The 15,497-nt window shown below is 48.9% G+C and overlaps 5 protein-coding genes across 5 annotated transcripts; 2 read left to right on the plus strand and 3 right to left on the minus strand.

Moving 5' to 3' along the window:
* Positions 1-1,537: 1,537 nt before the first annotated feature.
* Positions 1,538-5,811, minus strand: F5147DRAFT_705961 (timeless protein-domain-containing protein). Its single transcript, XM_041437963.1, has 11 exons — positions 4,932-5,811; positions 4,508-4,883; positions 4,219-4,457; positions 3,826-4,156; positions 3,666-3,778; positions 3,463-3,609; positions 3,263-3,412; positions 2,983-3,195; positions 2,779-2,923; positions 2,635-2,733; positions 1,538-2,584 (listed from the first exon to the last, which is right to left on the minus strand). Exons 1-11 carry the CDS (start codon positions 5,751-5,753, stop codon positions 1,854-1,856), a joined length of 3,366 nt encoding a protein of 1,121 aa, XP_041290533.1. The 5' UTR covers positions 5,754-5,811; the 3' UTR covers positions 1,538-1,853.
* A 539-nt stretch (positions 5,812-6,350) lies between these two features.
* F5147DRAFT_279853 (DUF757-domain-containing protein) lies at positions 6,351-7,768 on the minus strand. Its single transcript, XM_041429013.1, has 10 exons — positions 7,598-7,768; positions 7,518-7,528; positions 7,419-7,449; positions 7,306-7,358; positions 7,117-7,257; positions 6,974-7,062; positions 6,892-6,920; positions 6,648-6,813; positions 6,523-6,596; positions 6,351-6,468 (listed from the first exon to the last, which is right to left on the minus strand). The coding sequence occupies exons 1-8, from the start codon at positions 7,643-7,645 to the stop codon at positions 6,700-6,702; spliced, it is 516 nt and encodes a 171-aa protein (XP_041290534.1). The 5' UTR covers positions 7,646-7,768; the 3' UTR covers positions 6,351-6,468; positions 6,523-6,596; positions 6,648-6,699.
* A 130-nt stretch (positions 7,769-7,898) lies between these two features.
* On the minus strand, positions 7,899-9,656 carry F5147DRAFT_705978 (uncharacterized protein). The gene is made up of 5 exons (XM_041437964.1): positions 9,530-9,656; positions 9,323-9,461; positions 9,177-9,270; positions 8,178-9,117; positions 7,899-8,130 (listed from the first exon to the last, which is right to left on the minus strand). The coding sequence occupies exons 1-5, from the start codon at positions 9,550-9,552 to the stop codon at positions 7,992-7,994; spliced, it is 1,335 nt and encodes a 444-aa protein (XP_041290535.1). The 5' UTR covers positions 9,553-9,656; the 3' UTR covers positions 7,899-7,991.
* Positions 9,657-9,966: 310 nt separating this feature from the next.
* Positions 9,967-11,968, plus strand: F5147DRAFT_537418 (uncharacterized protein; the record flags this gene model as incomplete). Its single annotated transcript, XM_041430182.1, has 2 exons — positions 9,967-10,008; positions 10,064-11,968. Coding segments are annotated over 2 exons (1,947 nt in total), but the record flags the coding sequence as incomplete, so codon positions are not given.
* A 2,461-nt stretch (positions 11,969-14,429) lies between these two features.
* Positions 14,430-15,273, plus strand: F5147DRAFT_762325 (uncharacterized protein; the record flags this gene model as incomplete). Its single annotated transcript, XM_041440580.1, has 2 exons — positions 14,430-14,762; positions 14,830-15,273. 2 exons carry the CDS (start codon positions 14,430-14,432, stop codon positions 15,271-15,273), a joined length of 777 nt encoding a protein of 258 aa, XP_041290537.1.
* Between the last annotated feature and the right edge of the window lie 224 nt (positions 15,274-15,497).

The following is a 15,497-nucleotide window of genomic DNA, read 5'->3' on the forward strand; positions in this document are numbered from 1 at the left end:
TTCACACAAGAAAAAAAAAAAACGCGACTGTCTGCCAGTACTAGCTGACTCCGTGATTGACGGGCTCTTCATACCCTTTCTCCAAATCGCAACTACTAACCAAGTTGGTAGTTTATCCACTTTCAATCTGAACCCCACCAATTCAATCGGCAATCCCCGTCCTCCCACGCGAAGGCTGTGCAAGTCTCTTCACGCCAAACTTCTTTCCGATCCAAGCCTGTGACTGGGTGATCTTCATTTATTAGCCAACCTGGGTATGTCTGCCGCATTAATGTCCTGCCTTTGTACGTCATGCCACTCCCATTCAACGCCTCGCAATCGCGTTCGAGGGTCCCTCTCATCCTTAGCCGCTGGCCACTCAGGTTCAACCTAATAATAATCACCGCAGCGAAGCCTAACAAGGGTACACACGGACCCATTTTGCGACTGGTACCAGCCTAGCTCGAGCGCTTTGTTTCCCTGCGGTTCGGAACCTCCAATATAGGCATGTAAGAGCCGAAGGGCGACCAGGTCGCCCATCGACCCCCCATACATAATATCTAATGCGGTTCCAATTTTGATAGGCGCAAGGCGTGGAACATTCCACCACACGATATGGGGTCGCGCCTCGGTGGCCAGTGGCCGACCATCCTCCTTCCTCTTTCGACATTCGTCGATTTATTTATGGCCCCTTCATCCCAAGCTCACACTCATTGATCGAGGCATCATTGCATATTGCGATAACTGGCATGGTATACTTCCAGGACATCATCATCATCTTCCTTTCCTGTACCGTCGGAAAATTGGGCTACCAACTCGTCCCGGCCACGAGTCTGATCGTGGTGGTATTAATCTTCACTTTCCTGTGGTCTCGGATGTCGCGATCACCGGCAATTAAGCTATCTCGGGACTCTCTCCTCCAGCCTCATGGAAAGCTCAAGGCATATCTAAGCGAGATGATGAGGCTTTTACTTCCAAGAGATTTGCATGGGAAGAGGTATCCGGCTAAACTTCTCAGTTCAGGCCAGAGAAGCAGATAATATTGACTTCGGGACAATGTTTCTCCTAGGCTAGAGAATATGTAGCTCCGAGTCGAATCCCGAAGGCATGTTTGAGATGAACGGTCATCATATGCGCCGGCGCCTCGTATCTAAGTATGAGCTCTTCGGGAAGGTTGTAAACTTTAATAATGCGGCCCACAATTGTAATGGGGACAATTGTTATGGGCCGCTACCTACTCCTTTTGCAATAGCCAAAGGGTACTTCGGAATGGAACCAATAGTTTACCTCGCCTCCACGCACCGCATTTAGCAGGTGGCATCCGACAACGCAGTTAAATATATTTGCTTATCACTAGTACACAGTCTTGCAGCAAAGTGAAAATGAATGCATCGCGAACGGATCGTATCATATACTGACGAGCTCTGCTATGGTGCGGTCGGCCGTCGGCTTTGACAATGGCAAAAACGTTGACACGTTGGAAGCGATTTGATCGCAACCCCGAGTGCCTAGACGCGTGGACTCCGCGACGCTGTATCTAGCAAAGGTGGTAAGTCGGGTCCGTTCGGTTTCAGATATGATTGTTCTTTTGTCCACGTGCATTCAACATTGCACGTTTATCGTCCTCAGATTTGCAACGCTGGCTGATATCGACACGGTCGCTCGCACTGACTCTATGGCCCCTATGTGTACCATACCAGTTACTCCGCGGGTCTAACGCTGGAAACAAAAAGAGCAACACTGGTGAATAAATTACCGTTTTACCAGCCCCTGGGATGCATTTAATAGGTATCTGTGCAACACTTCAAAACATGAAGATAAATCAGTACTACATCTGAACGGGATGACGGCATGGGGTCATGACGGGTGGACTGTTACAGTTCATCATCCTCGGAGAGGACCAACCGCCCCGTCCCGGTACGTCGAACGCCCGCCAAGTCCATCCCTGCATCGTCTTCGCTCACGGTGTCCATTGACATTGATCGCTTTGCAGAACGTTTTGGAACCGGCCGCGGTCTTGGGCGCGCCCTAGGTGCGGGAGTTTCTGGTGTACTGGAGCGACTTCTCCGCATGGCCCCGAGGATGTCATCTTCACCGTCTGAGACATTTTCATCGGCACTGGACTCTCCTGCCGGTTGATTCTCGGGGTTCCCCACATTACCCTGCTTCCTAGCCTCAACATCTTTACCTTTTCTCCGCCGTTTTTTAGTTCCCGTCGCTCGCATGGTTCCGATCTTGCCACTTTGTGCGGCTGCCATGACAGCTTTATCTCTTAATGCCTTTTCCCTTTCGAGGAAGGCCTCCATATCCCCGTACTCTGCATCACTGTCCTCAATGAACTGTGCTGACTTGTATTGCGTTTCTTCCTTCTTTTTCTTCTCCCGTCTCTTGCGCTTGGGCTCGTTATCGTCAATAAGCTCGATGTCAGAGTTAGAGGGTGATCGTCGTCTCCGTCGCCGACGGGACTTCTTGCTTATGAGCTCTGAAGCCTTCTTGCCGTCAAGGTCAATGGGATGTTGGAGGAATTGATCAATGACATTGAGGCTGCTCAGGAGGTCAGAAGGAGGAATCACTGCTGGAACAGCCCACTGTAACTCGTCACCATCTATAAACTGATCAGCTGGCCGCTGCTCAAAAGTTCGCAAAAGAACGAACCGTCGTCATAAATGGTGAACTTTAACAGTCGAAACATGAGCTTCAATATCGAGTTCTTCGTTGCGGCTTCCGCATGTTCATCGCTGATATATGGTATTACTGACAAGGCGTTAGCGCAGAGTAAAGTTGTCCAGAATCACCTACAGTAATCGAGAAATTTGGAGATTGCTTCTGCAGAAGGAGTTAACTTCTTCTGTTCATCGTCGTCCAGGTCAGGGTCTCCGTCTTTAGGCTTTTTATCCGTCTCCTCGATAATCTTATTGCGTTGACGAATGACTAGCACCAATATCTTTACAATTGAGGAATGATCAGAGTCATTCGGTGAAGATGATTGATATGATTACGAACGTCTTTGACCCATTCTATAAGTTCGGTCTTTCCATCGTCTACTAGGGCCGCTATCGCAATTCCGATTTGCTCGCTCCACGAGTAACCCTTCTTCACTTGCACCTCGGGAGGGAATTTGGTATCTTCTACTATCTCGCGCTCATGGCGGCCTTTGCGTTCCGGTTCCCAGCTCGAGTACAGTTTCCAGTGTCCGCGGTTCTTGGGGAAGAATGCCTGATTCAGATTGAGACAGATAAGCATTGAGCGTTAGTACGTGAGATAACAAAAATGAAAACCTCACCTCCACCGCAAGGAATGGCTCTCCTTGCAACGCCTTGAAGAACCTGTGCAAAATGAAATTGACCAATTTCACAAGGTCCTTGGACGACTGGTCCTTCGGCAATGACTTCTGATCATCGAGAATCGTTTTGAATAGATGGAGTGTCGAAACCTATAAGAACTTGTATATCAAGAAACGAGCAACACATAATTGCAACTTACGTTGAAATATAGCCCTTCTGCCTTAGCTTTCACGGCTTGTCGGTGGATCAAGTTCACCACCCTCTTCATGAACTCAGGGGAATCGAAGTCCCTGTAGCGCGAAAGATATGTCAGAAGGGTCTTCGTTATCGCCGAGTTTGCAAATTTCTGCACATCAATCAACCAACTGTCAATCAATGTTCCGCTTCGATCATGCGACATACCATTTCGAAGGCATCAAAGGTGAACATTGTCTCGTGGACGACCTCCTCCTCGCTATCCCCATCAGGTTCCTCAACGTCAGGCACCCCATCTTCATCAGCTAGTAGTCCCTGACCTGCGATAACTTAAAATGACACTGAAGGCGGAAAATGTATGACTTACCCGTGGTCTTCCTCTTACCCGGCTTCTTTTTCCTGACGTACACTGCCCCAGTATTTTCTTTCCCCCACCGTTCCAACATCCGTAGCAATGCGTAAGCGAGGTGCACACTGGCATTTAGATAAGCTAGTGATTGCGTCCCCTCCTTGTAAGATCGAAGGCTTTCAAGTGAAATGTCAAGAACGTCGCCATTATAAATCAACTGTTGTTGTAAAACAGCTGCAGCCTCATTGAGCTGAGGGTCGGAGATTACCGACGAAGACATGACGTCGATCAGGAGAAGGAGTTGAGTAAGGCATTCTATTCCCGCTTGCAGCTCGTTCCACATTTTCGGCTGCAAAAAAGCTAATGTGAGCCAGCGACCGTAACAGGTGATAGCTTTGACTTTCACAATACCTTTTCATCCATAGCTTGTCTCATCCGCTTCAAGACCCAAATGATCCACCCGCGGTCGGTAACTTCCGCTACTAGCCCGAGGTTCCATTTTCGCTGTCCTTCGGCGGCCTTTTCGTTGGACCGGGATGTCAGGAAAAATTCAAGGAACCACTTCGTGACGTAGAGCAACCGAAGATGATCTTTTTCTTTGATCTTCGGGCGTTCGGATTTGATGTCTTTGAGCAGAGAGCGGAGGAACGCTGCCGAGAGAATGAGGAGGACTGGATGTATGGAAAATGACTATACAAACGATTAAACGATGACTCCACAGACTCGCGAGCAAAACCCTGAAGGACTATCTTGGCTTCGACAGATAGATTGTCCTCGCGGGCTAATTCGTCAATTTTGTTGCTTTTGCGAGCTTTGGAACGCTTGGCAAAGTCGAGAACGTTTCCAGACTCTCGTGTGATAGCTGCTTGGCGATGAAGGACTAGCGGCCTAGAATTAGAGGCTGGATCGTTTGGACCTTCGGTGTCTGCATCTGGAGCTACTGGTTTCTTGCCCGGCCTAAGCTGCACGGAAATAGTTGTCCCAAAACGGGAGTGCCGTGAAGATGCATTCCTTGCCAAGTCTTTCTTTTTCTTGTCCTCTGCAGCAAGCAGCCGATGAAGGTTTTGCGCTGGTTGCTGAAGTGGCGTTAGGATGCAACAAACAAAAATAATAAGGAACTTCACTTTTGACTGGTCTACAGCCAGCAGATGAGGTTTTACGCCGCGAAATAACAAATAGAATATCTCGAGCACAAGAGTATTTGATGCGTTGAAAAGAGGATCGTTGGACGTATTGGCAGCAATGGTCAGAAGCAAGTCCAGTGTGTGTGTTTCCGAGAGTACTTTTACAAGTCTAGTCTGCAAACTCGAGTACTCCACTTGGTCCGCGCTCAGGTGCGTATTTGCAGGGAGGTCCTTGATAAATATCAAGTTCCGGATGAGATGCAGAATCAGATTGACTATCTGTCCATCGCGCTCCTTCCTCTCCTTTGCAGGCTTTGAGATTGGGGGGAGAACAATCCCAAAGAGAGCTTGCATGACGCCTGGCTTCAGAAGTGCAGCCTTGTAATTGAGATGGCTGAACATTAGCTGGGTATAGTCCGTCCCTTTATCAAGCTCCTCATCCAGCTCCTGCAGCTCTTCCGCCATATCAATTGGCCAGGTCATGGCAGTTATTAAGTCTGCACATGCGATGGCGCGCTTGTCTTCTACGAGTCCCTTGCCTGCAGTCGCCAACAGTATCGGTACAAGGTCGTTTGGGAGGACCCGGGTCTCCCAAAATATGCGCGCGACCGTACGCTCGTCATCTGTGTCGTCCTTCCGCCAGAGTTTCTTCAGATCTCGGAGACAACCGCTGACTTCATCGCCCATGCGGTAGGCACCACCTTCGTAACCACCAAGTGCATCAACGACTCGTTGGACGACAGGCTCGAGAATAGCTCTTCTGTCGACTTCTTCCAAGTCGGACTCGTGGGACGAGTGGATAGAAACGACATCGTTATCCATGGACGAGTGCTTTGACGCTGAGCAGAAGGAGTTGCGGTGCTCGACGCGAATGAACAACACGCGGTCTGTCACACCACGTGATGGAAGTCGCAGGTTTCACATTTATCATTTATAAGATTACAGAAGTCCCACTAGACAAACGACACCAACTCGGGCCTACAAGGTGCGTACACGAGTCGTACTTGGCGTTGTCCTCTCCGATTCACGCGGTTCTCCCTCACGTCGGGGACCTCAGGCCTCATTGCTGGAGATCCCTTGCCGTCTTCAGTCACACAAGATGGAGTAGCTTGGCGGCACTCACTGAATGCAGCGATGCATTCCTTGTACGTAGGCCACAGCACTCGTATCAGTAGCGCGATGGAATATGACGTATCAGAGATTTGCAACGACGTTATTTGACATTATCCTGTCAGAGATGAGCTTCTCTTTCTCATGCCACCAGGGTAAGGCAACTGCCGTATAGTAAGCTTTCATGACTCTTGGGGTACAAAGCATAAACATTTGTCATGGACCTGGAGGAGGGCTGCAGCTGGGCTGTAAATTAGTGGAGAAATGTGAAATAATGAGAAAGGGGGGTGACGATTGATTAAAACATATCATTGTGGCTGCCGGGCACTCCAAGGTACTTACTGCAGTGCTTGCTCGGTGTCATGACAGGCGTGGAAGTAGAGTGGACGGAAGCATAAGTAGCGCTCCAGATGGGCGTCGTTGGGCTGTAGATAAGTCAGGCACTTCGATGCCACCGAGGAACGAAAGAATTACGCATCATCTGATGCATATGAACGAGTAGACACCCCGGGCCTGGAAAATCCCGCAAAAATGCGATGACTTCTATGGACTATTCTGGATGATGTTCGTCAAGAGGTGCTCATTGTTAGAGGACGAGTTACTCACAAAGGCTACACAATACTGAGGAGAAGCAGTACATAGACTTGCGAAGATGTTGCTATGATGTGCCGTTTTTCTTCGCTGCTTTCTCCTTCTTCAACCTCTCCTTCTCGGCATCTGCCTTAGCAATTTCATGTGCTCCGTCATTTAGTCCCAGCCGGTTTCGGGCAATCTAGGGGCATACGACAAAAGTTTTTGTTAGTGAAGAAAGCCGTAAGATCATCAGTGATTGGGGTGGTTCTAAACTCACCTCAATAGCGTAGAACTGTATTCGTGTGACTAGACGTCATGAGGTTCGCATCAGGGACATCAACAAAGAATATTGGCAATACCGAAGATGGTGTTAGTCTCCCCGTACTCTTTCCTTGCATCCGTGCGGATGAGAGACCCAAAATTGTAATCTTTCACTTTTTTTTCATACCTGTAATTGAGTCGAGCTGTCAGCTGAGTCTCAACACATACCGATAGCACTCACACTTGACAAAACTCTCTCCACTTCTTTTTTCCAATGTTGCTCTTAAGCCAGTCCTCGTCAAGCTTAACAAGATGTGCATGATTTTCCTCATTGAACTCAGGGAACGTCGACATGGTATGTTCGTATATCTCGTCGTCAAGCCTGTCCACTCAAATGAGCCGCTGTGTGGTTCGAATAGAAGAGCCTCACTTTGTCAATTTGAGTGAACGCGGAGGAACTTTCTCGAGAAGGTTCCAGTATGTCTACCCAGTCATGATGGTGTCAGCTGCAGTGAAAAGCTGAATAGCCCGACACTCTCGCACCTGAGCATGTTCGACCGCTTTCACTGCAAATCTGCGGAGATTGACGAGTTTGGCATAGATCAATCTGCGCTAGACGCCCAAGTGTCTTTCGGCACTCACTGCTTCTCTATCTATACTCCCATGAAGCAAAAAGAACGAATGATGAGCACAGGAAGATCGTGTGAAGAGGATTGATCTACCTCGACGAGATTCTGAGCATTGTTAGGATCAAAGCTTTGAGTTGACATTATGTTTCTGGGACTTGAAAGGTCGATTTCTAGACAATTCTAGGAGTATTGTGGAGTAGATGGTGAGAAAAATCACTGCGGTTCGCGGATGAGTACCAGTCAGTCTACTAATGACGAACAAGGCACAAGGCGAAGTACCTCCGCGACTCATGTGACTGCGATCTTATCGAAGATAATCAAGCGTGTGCCACTACGTGCATAGTCTTTTTCAAAGTACTCAGTATCCTTAGGCAGATCTACCCAGTAGAATGGTGGTAACCGTTCCTTCTTTACTATGTATCGTTCAATGGAATGTTTGCGACATCTTCCAATAAACTTAAAACTGTATATCTCGCACGCAGAAAGATCAACTCCTAGAACTTGTTTTTGATTTCTTCTCAACGCCAACACCAAAGCGTTTCAACTTCTCAAAATACTTTTGAACGCGACTCGCAACCTGGCGTGGTGTCCGCCGACCATCCATAGCTTGCGAGATTTTTGCCCATCTATGACGGTTTGAGTCTTTTAAGCAGACAAGAAGATGAACGCTTACCGATTGCGCTCACCATCTGGAATTTCCTCGAGGAGTCGTTCGAGCAGGTGTTGTTCCGATACCGACCACGCCTGTTTATAAGTTTCGGGTCTTGGCTTGTCTGTATATGCTTTTGCTTCTGGTGCGGGTGGTGATGGCTCGGCTTTAACTTTGTGGTTAATATTCTTGACGTCAGTTGAGTTGCGAGATCGTTTCCCGAGAGTAGAAAGAGGGGGAATGGTGATTGACATGGACTCGGCGCTAGCCTCCAGGTTATTGTCGAGTGACTGAGGCTGGAGGGGTTTGCGCGAACGGGAAGATCGATTGAGGCTGTCAGGCTGTGTGACAAGACGTTGATTAATAGTCGAAGTGCGTCTCTTGGACCATGATGCTAAAGGCTGAGCAGGCTCCGGTGGTGCTATTGTGGATGGGGTAGATGGGACAGTCGTATTTGTGGAATCAATGGATGTACTGTCGTTGCCTGATGGCCATAGGGTGCTCTCGCTGATATCAACCTCCCCACTCTCGTCATCTACATCATTCCTGACAAATACTGCATCAGCCACCTCTCCATTCTCAGTGGCAGCGTGATATGAAATCTTTCTCTCTTTGAGTTTTTGTATTTTCGCATGTGCACGCTCACGCCTGCGCGTAGCTGTGAAGGATTCTTGGACGGGAGGTAATTTTGTTTGTTTCTCTTCCTCCACGCCTTCGTCCTCGGATAACGTAGGCTGATCGAGACTAGCATGGAATGGAGATGCGGTAAGATTAGAATTAGACGTAAGATAGAGTGCGTTTTCAGGGTCTAAGCTTCCCAAGACGGGGTCAATGATGATTCGCCGTGCATCTTTGACGAATTGTTGAAGGGCAGAAAGAGGGGTGTGTTGAGTGGTGTGCGGCACGCTCCATTCCGTGTGTGCGAGACGCTTTCGGACTGCAAAAGTTCGTAAAGGTGTAGGGTCTGCGACGAAGACGGGATTTAAGATTGCAGGAAGGTAAATGAAAGGACAAAATCCCTACCAGCCGAGGAGAAGACCTGCCAATGAACCTCGTTCGCAAGGGGAGATACGGAATATTCATTATTTTCCGACAACCTCAAACCAGGACTGTTGAACTGTAAAATAATAATGGAGGTTGTGCCATTAACCACGCGGTGAACTGCATACCTTCGAACCGATATTCTCGGTGAAGGCCTTCGGTTGGCTAAGGGCATCTGCCCTGAGCCTCCTAAGTCTGTCTATGTCTGCCTCTGCACGACTCAACAGAGATTTCTGAGTTTGTATGTAGGCGGACAGCGCCTCGAGCCTGTCCAAGGAGTAATAAGTTGGCCAAATACATCACAAAAATAACAGATAAAAAAACAGCAGGCGTACGTCTCGGCGCGTCTCGAGTCCATGTTTGCGATATCATGGAATTAACTCTCTCTCTGAGAGTTGCACCAAACCGATTATTGCAAAGTCCGAAATGATTCCTCTCTATAACAACCCAGCTAGTCCAGACTCAGTGCTAAAAATTATTTTCGCATAAATTGCGTAAATTGCAGCACGCACTGATTAAATGCTGACCCCTTATGGTACCTATTTCTCACGCATGCAGATGTTCAATTGATCATCCAAAAGTTCAACCGTGACCGAAGGACTCTCGTCGTCGTCCGAGACGGCGAGCACGCCTCATTAACCCACCGTTCATCATGGCATCCCAGGCCGCTTCATCGCACTCAATTTCTAACACCGCATCCTCCACATCTTTGTCACCCAGTCTCGCCAATCTCAACGCCCTATCTTCCCCCAAGCCTGATCATCAGCGGCGCATGACGGCTTCAGCACTACCAGCTCCAACATCATTGAACTTGGTATCGCTTATTGATTTTTGTTGGTGCTGAGTAGGCGACTGAACGTGTTGTTCAGCCCGAACCTGTTTATGGACATCCCGGGCACGCCCCAGGATCACCCCGGCGGCCACCATCACCCCTTCGTAATGAATTCACTCACAGAAGATTCTCAAATGAAAGCCACTCCGGAGATGATGCTGATGATGACGATGAAGAAGACCAAGATCTCACGTGGCCACGCAGCCGGTCCCCTACGTCCACCTCAGTCACTCAGTTCGCTGCGAACCTCGCAAACCGTGTCAATTCCTTCATCAGTCCTTCGATAACAGGCAGACCTCTTCCGTCTGATGACGAATTAGAAGCTGAAGCTCAGAGAGAGCGCGACAGAAGTCGACGAGAAGCCGAACGTATCCTCACACGGGAAGCAGAAGAAAGGCGAGCCATGGAGGAACGTGTCCTCTCTATGATGAATAGTTCTCCACAATCACTTCCCCCTCCTCGAAGTAGGTCACAGACGTTACCAAATCCTCCCTCTCCTGCGCACTCTCAGAAGGACAGTAGCCCCAGTTGGTGGACAGCCGCCAAAGCACGCTTGACTCCTACAAAAGATAAAGAACCACTCACTCCAGCCCAGCAAGTCATAGAAGAAACTAAGGCTCGTGAAAAGGAAACGAAGAGTGCTAAAGGAAAGGACAACGAATGGCCTGCCTGTTCTGCAAGCAAATATACCAACCCCGCTTACCTCAACTTGAAAATACCCCCGGGTGGCCCTCCCGCTCGCACTTCGTCTCCTACCTCCCCGACTCCAATTCGAACCCCCGTCAACCTTTCTCCTGCCCGTGTCACACAAGTTCCAATAAACCTCTCGCCCGCCTCGATTCAGAGAGGGGCTTCTCCTGGCGGTTCGCCTGCACGTGAACCACCTCCAATTTACGCCTCGTTCACACCCTCGGGTACTCTGGATGTGCCAGGTACACTGCTATTAATTGCGAAGCGTTTTGAGAAACTTGAGAGGTGGAGCGTCACCCACGTGCGTGCACTCGAGGAACGCATGGGTGATGTCGAGCGCTGGCTGGTCGACAAGGAAAACCAATGCAGCAAGGAAGGGGGATCTTCCAACAACGACAAACTCTCTCCTCAATCTGAGTTGGCTGCTATTCAAGGAGACGTCACTGAGCTACAGTCACGAATGTCGGAGCTTGGCCGAGAGATGGCTCGCCTTGCGACATCACCTGCCGCTCTCTCATCTAACAGTGCCATCCGTAGCTCGCCAGTCATGAGCACCCCTCCTCCGATGGAGTCGTCCATCGTCAGCCCTCATGAATCTACCTTTTCTAGCGCAGCGGACACCACAATCTCTGAATTCTCATCCCCCAATGCCACATCAGCTCTAGAAAATATCTACAGTCTCTCCACTCCCCGCCGAGTACCATCTCTTACAGCCCGCGAGTCGACGAGTCCACCCCTCGCTCGTGTGTCCACCCGTCGTACACCGTCGGCGAGCAGGACACGTCTTCCATATCCAACAGGCGACTACACTAGCCCGGGAGAACTAATATCCCCACCTCATACTCCAGCCAGCTCGCCTCCGCTACCGGCACGTCCTGCATCAATGGTAATTTCCGGATTACCAGCTTTGTCCAGTCCGCTGGAACTTCCCGCCGCAATCACTCCACCTGTCCGCGCGTCATCTCCTAGTCTGAGTGGCCTGCCCGCTCCCAGCATGCACAGTCCCCATCGAGGCAGCGTGAGTCCTTCGCCTATGCAAGCAGGGCGTAAGCGATACACCGTCGCTCTTGGTGGACCCATCGTAGCGCCCCCTGAAGCCGAGCTTGACTACGGGAGCGAACGTTCGGGCCTCGGCATGGCGTCTTTCTCTACAGCAGAGAGCAGTGACGACGACGACGACGATTACCAAAATGCCGCAGACGAGACGTTGGGGAAGAAATCTGCATTCCGTGCGATGACTGCTGCCAAACTCGGTAATGGTGATTTGGCGAGCGCTACGCCTGCGAATAACAGCCCGGGTAATCGTACGCGCGCGCAGTCCACATATAATGGGTTCCCGATTCCATTGCAGAGCAACCAAGCTGTGTCTGCGCAGTCAAAGCACCGTTTCCGGTCGCAGTCCATTGACTTCCGATCGGATAGCACTTTTGGTGGCGACCAAGCCAATAAATTTGTGGATCCACTTGTTCTGCGACGGGGGAAAACGGAGAGAGGTAAGGAGAAGCCTCTAGTGGGGCCAGGAAAGAAGGTTCCTGTAGGACAGCTTGTGGCGTTCTTTGATTCGGAGCGTCGCTGAGTGTGTGCTGTACCTTCGCGACGATGTTTGACTTTCACGATCTCATCTCACAACCTTCTAAATCTACATGCTGACTTGATCTCAGACTTATTTCATAGCCATATACCATGCAGTCATGCCTGGCCTTCGTTCGTGTATCTTTGATTGTTGCTATCATTGTTTTTGAGCTAAGGGCTTCCTGCTATAACAGAAAGATACACATGTGTACTTGCTTCGTTGGTACGATGCCTCATCCTCGTGTTGTTACGCCTAATAGTAATAGCTGTCCGTTGCAATCGATCTGCAACTTTAGCAATTGGGGACTGGGTTATGGGTGTGGATAATGGCATGGGCATCACAATGCCACGGTGTCGTCACGCTGTAATTGGCGAAGCAATGAAGGTTCAACGGCACATGCACAAAGTAGTGATCCAAGAAATGTGGCGTATGATGACCGCTCGAGCTCTCGAGCTTCAACAGGATGTTCGGGTTGATCCCGACTGTTCATTAGGAACCAAGATGAGGTTCTCCTGTGTTTTTTTGTGAGGGGCGGTAAGACTCGGGGCGCCTCCCACATAGATAGATAGTGGGCATACAAACTGAGGTTACAAGAAACACAACACCACACCGACCAGTACAACTTTGTGGAGAAGGGAATAATTCAGGAAGCCTTAGGTTTAATGCCCATCCAGTGAATAAGCGGATGGGAGTGATCATTGATGGGACTTTAAGAGTCGGTATTGGCACATGGTATTATTGGCATCGCGAGGATGGCTGGTATATGATAAAGCTATCACAATTTCAAAAATTGGTTCGGCATTTGTCCGTGATTAAAATCCGCTTGGTTCCTCTGCGCATCCAGCAATATCGTATTGAGTGACCATATCCAACAGCAGAGCGCCCGCCCATGTTGATGTTTGTTCCCAGAACCTGGTATCATCGTCTCTATGTGTATCTGTCCCGAGACTTTCAACATAGTACTGTGATATTGGGATGATTTCGCAAGAGGCCAGCGGGGAACACTGCCTGGCGAGATTCAGAACCAGACATGAGAACTTCCTGTATGATGTGCACTCTGGGGGACAGTAGAATGACAGTGAATGACGGTGAATAATGCAAAGTAGTCGCATATATCGATGGCAGGGGGGTAACAGGTGACCTGACCAAGCTGCTGCGACACCGGAGACCGAGAAATGCGGTGATACATTTGGTGCCGCAGTGATCGAATAATTGCTAATGGTTGATGGAAAATTTAAACCGCGGTGGGTGACTGATCATGTTCTGGAATGTCACAAAGCCTGTCTTTCCCCATCAAGAAATGTCTTTGGAGAATCCCCGTTTAATACACGCACCATCCTGCTGCTCAAGGTACCCGCGTGCTTTTTCCTGCCTATGCCAAGTATATTTCTTCTGAGAAATGATACTCGGAGCGGAATGTCGGAGATAGGGCAACAGACAAATTTAACATGAGTGAATTTCCCCTGGACTTGTGTGCATTGGAGTAATCAATGGAGTGAGAATCGGGACGGAACATGGGCCTGAAGCACCCGATATTTCTCCAAGTTCCGCGTTCCGGTCAAGCCTGCAAGACGTTGTAGTCTGCCAAGCCAAGGGGATTATCATTCTTCATCCTTACCATCTGATGAACCCTGCAAGAGTGCACAAAAAATATCGAGCATGCGGCATATAGAGCACAGAAGGACACCAGGTGTGTGTTGCGATTGCCATAAACTATTCAATGGGTCAGTTCAGCCTTAGCTAATAGCAGATATGCATACCTCGTGTTCGAGTCAATTTGCACAGCTACATTGTATTAGGATTCAATGCCATCAACACGAGGCTCATTAATGTGATGTTGATTGGCCACCTACTGAATTACTAGTACCCTGGTCTTAGGTTGTGAGGCAGCTGGCAGCTTTGACAGTCGCAGTATGGGCGGTGTGGGGCGGGTTCGAATTTGAAATTACTGGGCTAAGCGATAAATCCAGGCGTGGGAAGTAATACCCGATTGCAACCCAATTGTCGATATATTCATCGAAACTCCTAAATCTGAACCAGCACTACGGCCGCAGATAGGTGGGTTTCAAACTACATTAGCGGAAATATTAGCGTAACTTGAACAACTACCGTGACGTAGTCATTCCCAGCCAATATTGCCATGTCGCAGAGAACGTACCAACCCTTGCACACAGACAATCCCTCACTGACTCGTAAATCAACACCTGGAGAAAAGGATGACAGGAAAGCCCAATCTCCGACTGCTGGCATAATTTGCTTTCTTCTAACTCCTTACCCACTCAGGTCTCAAAATGAATTCCAAGAAATCCCTTCTTGCGACACCGTAACGCAGGAAGAGTTTGTTGCATGTTTGGAACGGATTAAAGACGTGATCAAAGATAATCTGGCAAACGAAGAACTTCAAGTTATAAATGACCCCGCCGAGATTGTTCTCGACAGGCTTGCTGTCTCGCTTGACTGGATGCTGATCACCGTAAGTCCAAGTCTTTGGAACAAGTTTGAATACCCTGACCACATATACTTTTGTTTCACAAAATCAGGCTGTAATATTTATGATAATGAGCATGTCGTACTTGCGGTCACCCGCTTTCGCAGCGCTTGGGGATGCAAAAACACATGAACTTTATCAGAAACTGGTTGAAATCACGAACGATAAGGCAATGAACGATATTTTTCTCCGCCTATTGGCACAAACGCCTAAAACGCCTCTCTACACGTTCTCTCGTGGGCTCGTACGGACCAGCGTCCTATCAAGCTGTCTCTTCGCATTCCTCGCAATACTGGGTAAACTCTTCATTGGTCGCAACGGGCTCTACCTTGACATATCATCTCGTCGCAAGTCTCCGAGGCAATTTTTCTTTAGGCCGTCACCATTCGTATCGAGGTGGCTCATGCTGGCTCTCAAACCATTACCAAACATATTTATGTTGAACCAACTTCTTCTTGGCACAGCATTCGTCATTGCGCATTATCTCGCTGTATAGTGACCTTCCTCATTCTTCGAAGGCGTCGTCAATTCCCCTTTCACTGTATCAAACTGCAGCCGAGCAACCCTTCCCACCCCCTCGTTCAACCCTCGTTTTCATGTAACCTTTCGTTCAAGCATGCCTCTTCCTATTTCAAATATTCTGTAGGTCATTATTTTGTAGCAACTTATTAGGACACGAATTATTCACACACACGACTAATGTCTTGTGTGGGTTTGGCT

The sequence above is a fragment of the Suillus discolor genome (genome assembly GCF_016758755.1).
Source record: "Suillus discolor strain FC423 chromosome Unknown F5147scaffold_44, whole genome shotgun sequence".
Lineage (NCBI taxonomy): Eukaryota > Fungi > Basidiomycota > Agaricomycetes > Boletales > Suillaceae > Suillus > Suillus discolor.

What these genes read in the sequence shown, in the direction of transcription:
- F5147DRAFT_705961 (XM_041437963.1), bottom strand. Translation starts at nt 5,753, where the DNA reads ATGGATAACGATGTCGTTTCTATCCACTCGTCCCACGAGTCCGACTTG. An exon ending in TGTGGAGTCATCGTTTAATC is followed by an intron (nt 4,458 to 4,507) that starts GTTTGTATAGTC and finishes TTCTCTCGGCAG; the next exon opens with CGTTCCTCCGCTCTCTGCTC. An exon ending in CAGAAGGGCTATATTTCAAC is followed by an intron (nt 3,413 to 3,462) that starts GTAAGTTGCAAT and finishes AAGTTCTTATAG; the next exon opens with GTTTCGACACTCCATCTATT.
- F5147DRAFT_279853 (XM_041429013.1), bottom strand. Translation starts at nt 7,645, where the DNA reads ATGTCAACTCAAAGCTTTGATCCTAACAATGCTCAGAATCTCGTCGAG. An exon ending in TGGAGAGAGTTTTGTCAAGT is followed by an intron (nt 7,063 to 7,116) that starts GTGAGTGCTATC and finishes ACTCAATTACAG; the next exon opens with GTATGAAAAAAAAGTGAAAG. An exon ending in TACAGTTCTACGCTATTGAG is followed by an intron (nt 6,814 to 6,891) that starts GTGAGTTTAGAA and finishes GTATGCCCCTAG; the next exon opens with ATTGCCCGAAACCGGCTGGG.
- F5147DRAFT_705978 (XM_041437964.1), bottom strand. Translation starts at nt 9,552, where the DNA reads ATGGACTCGAGACGCGCCGAGAC. An exon ending in GACTCGAGACGCGCCGAGAC is followed by an intron (nt 9,462 to 9,529) that starts GTACGCCTGCTG and finishes CTCCTTGGACAG; the next exon opens with GCTCGAGGCGCTGTCCGCCT. An exon ending in GCAGGTCTTCTCCTCGGCTG is followed by an intron (nt 9,118 to 9,176) that starts GTAGGGATTTTG and finishes TCTTCGTCGCAG; the next exon opens with ACCCTACACCTTTACGAACT.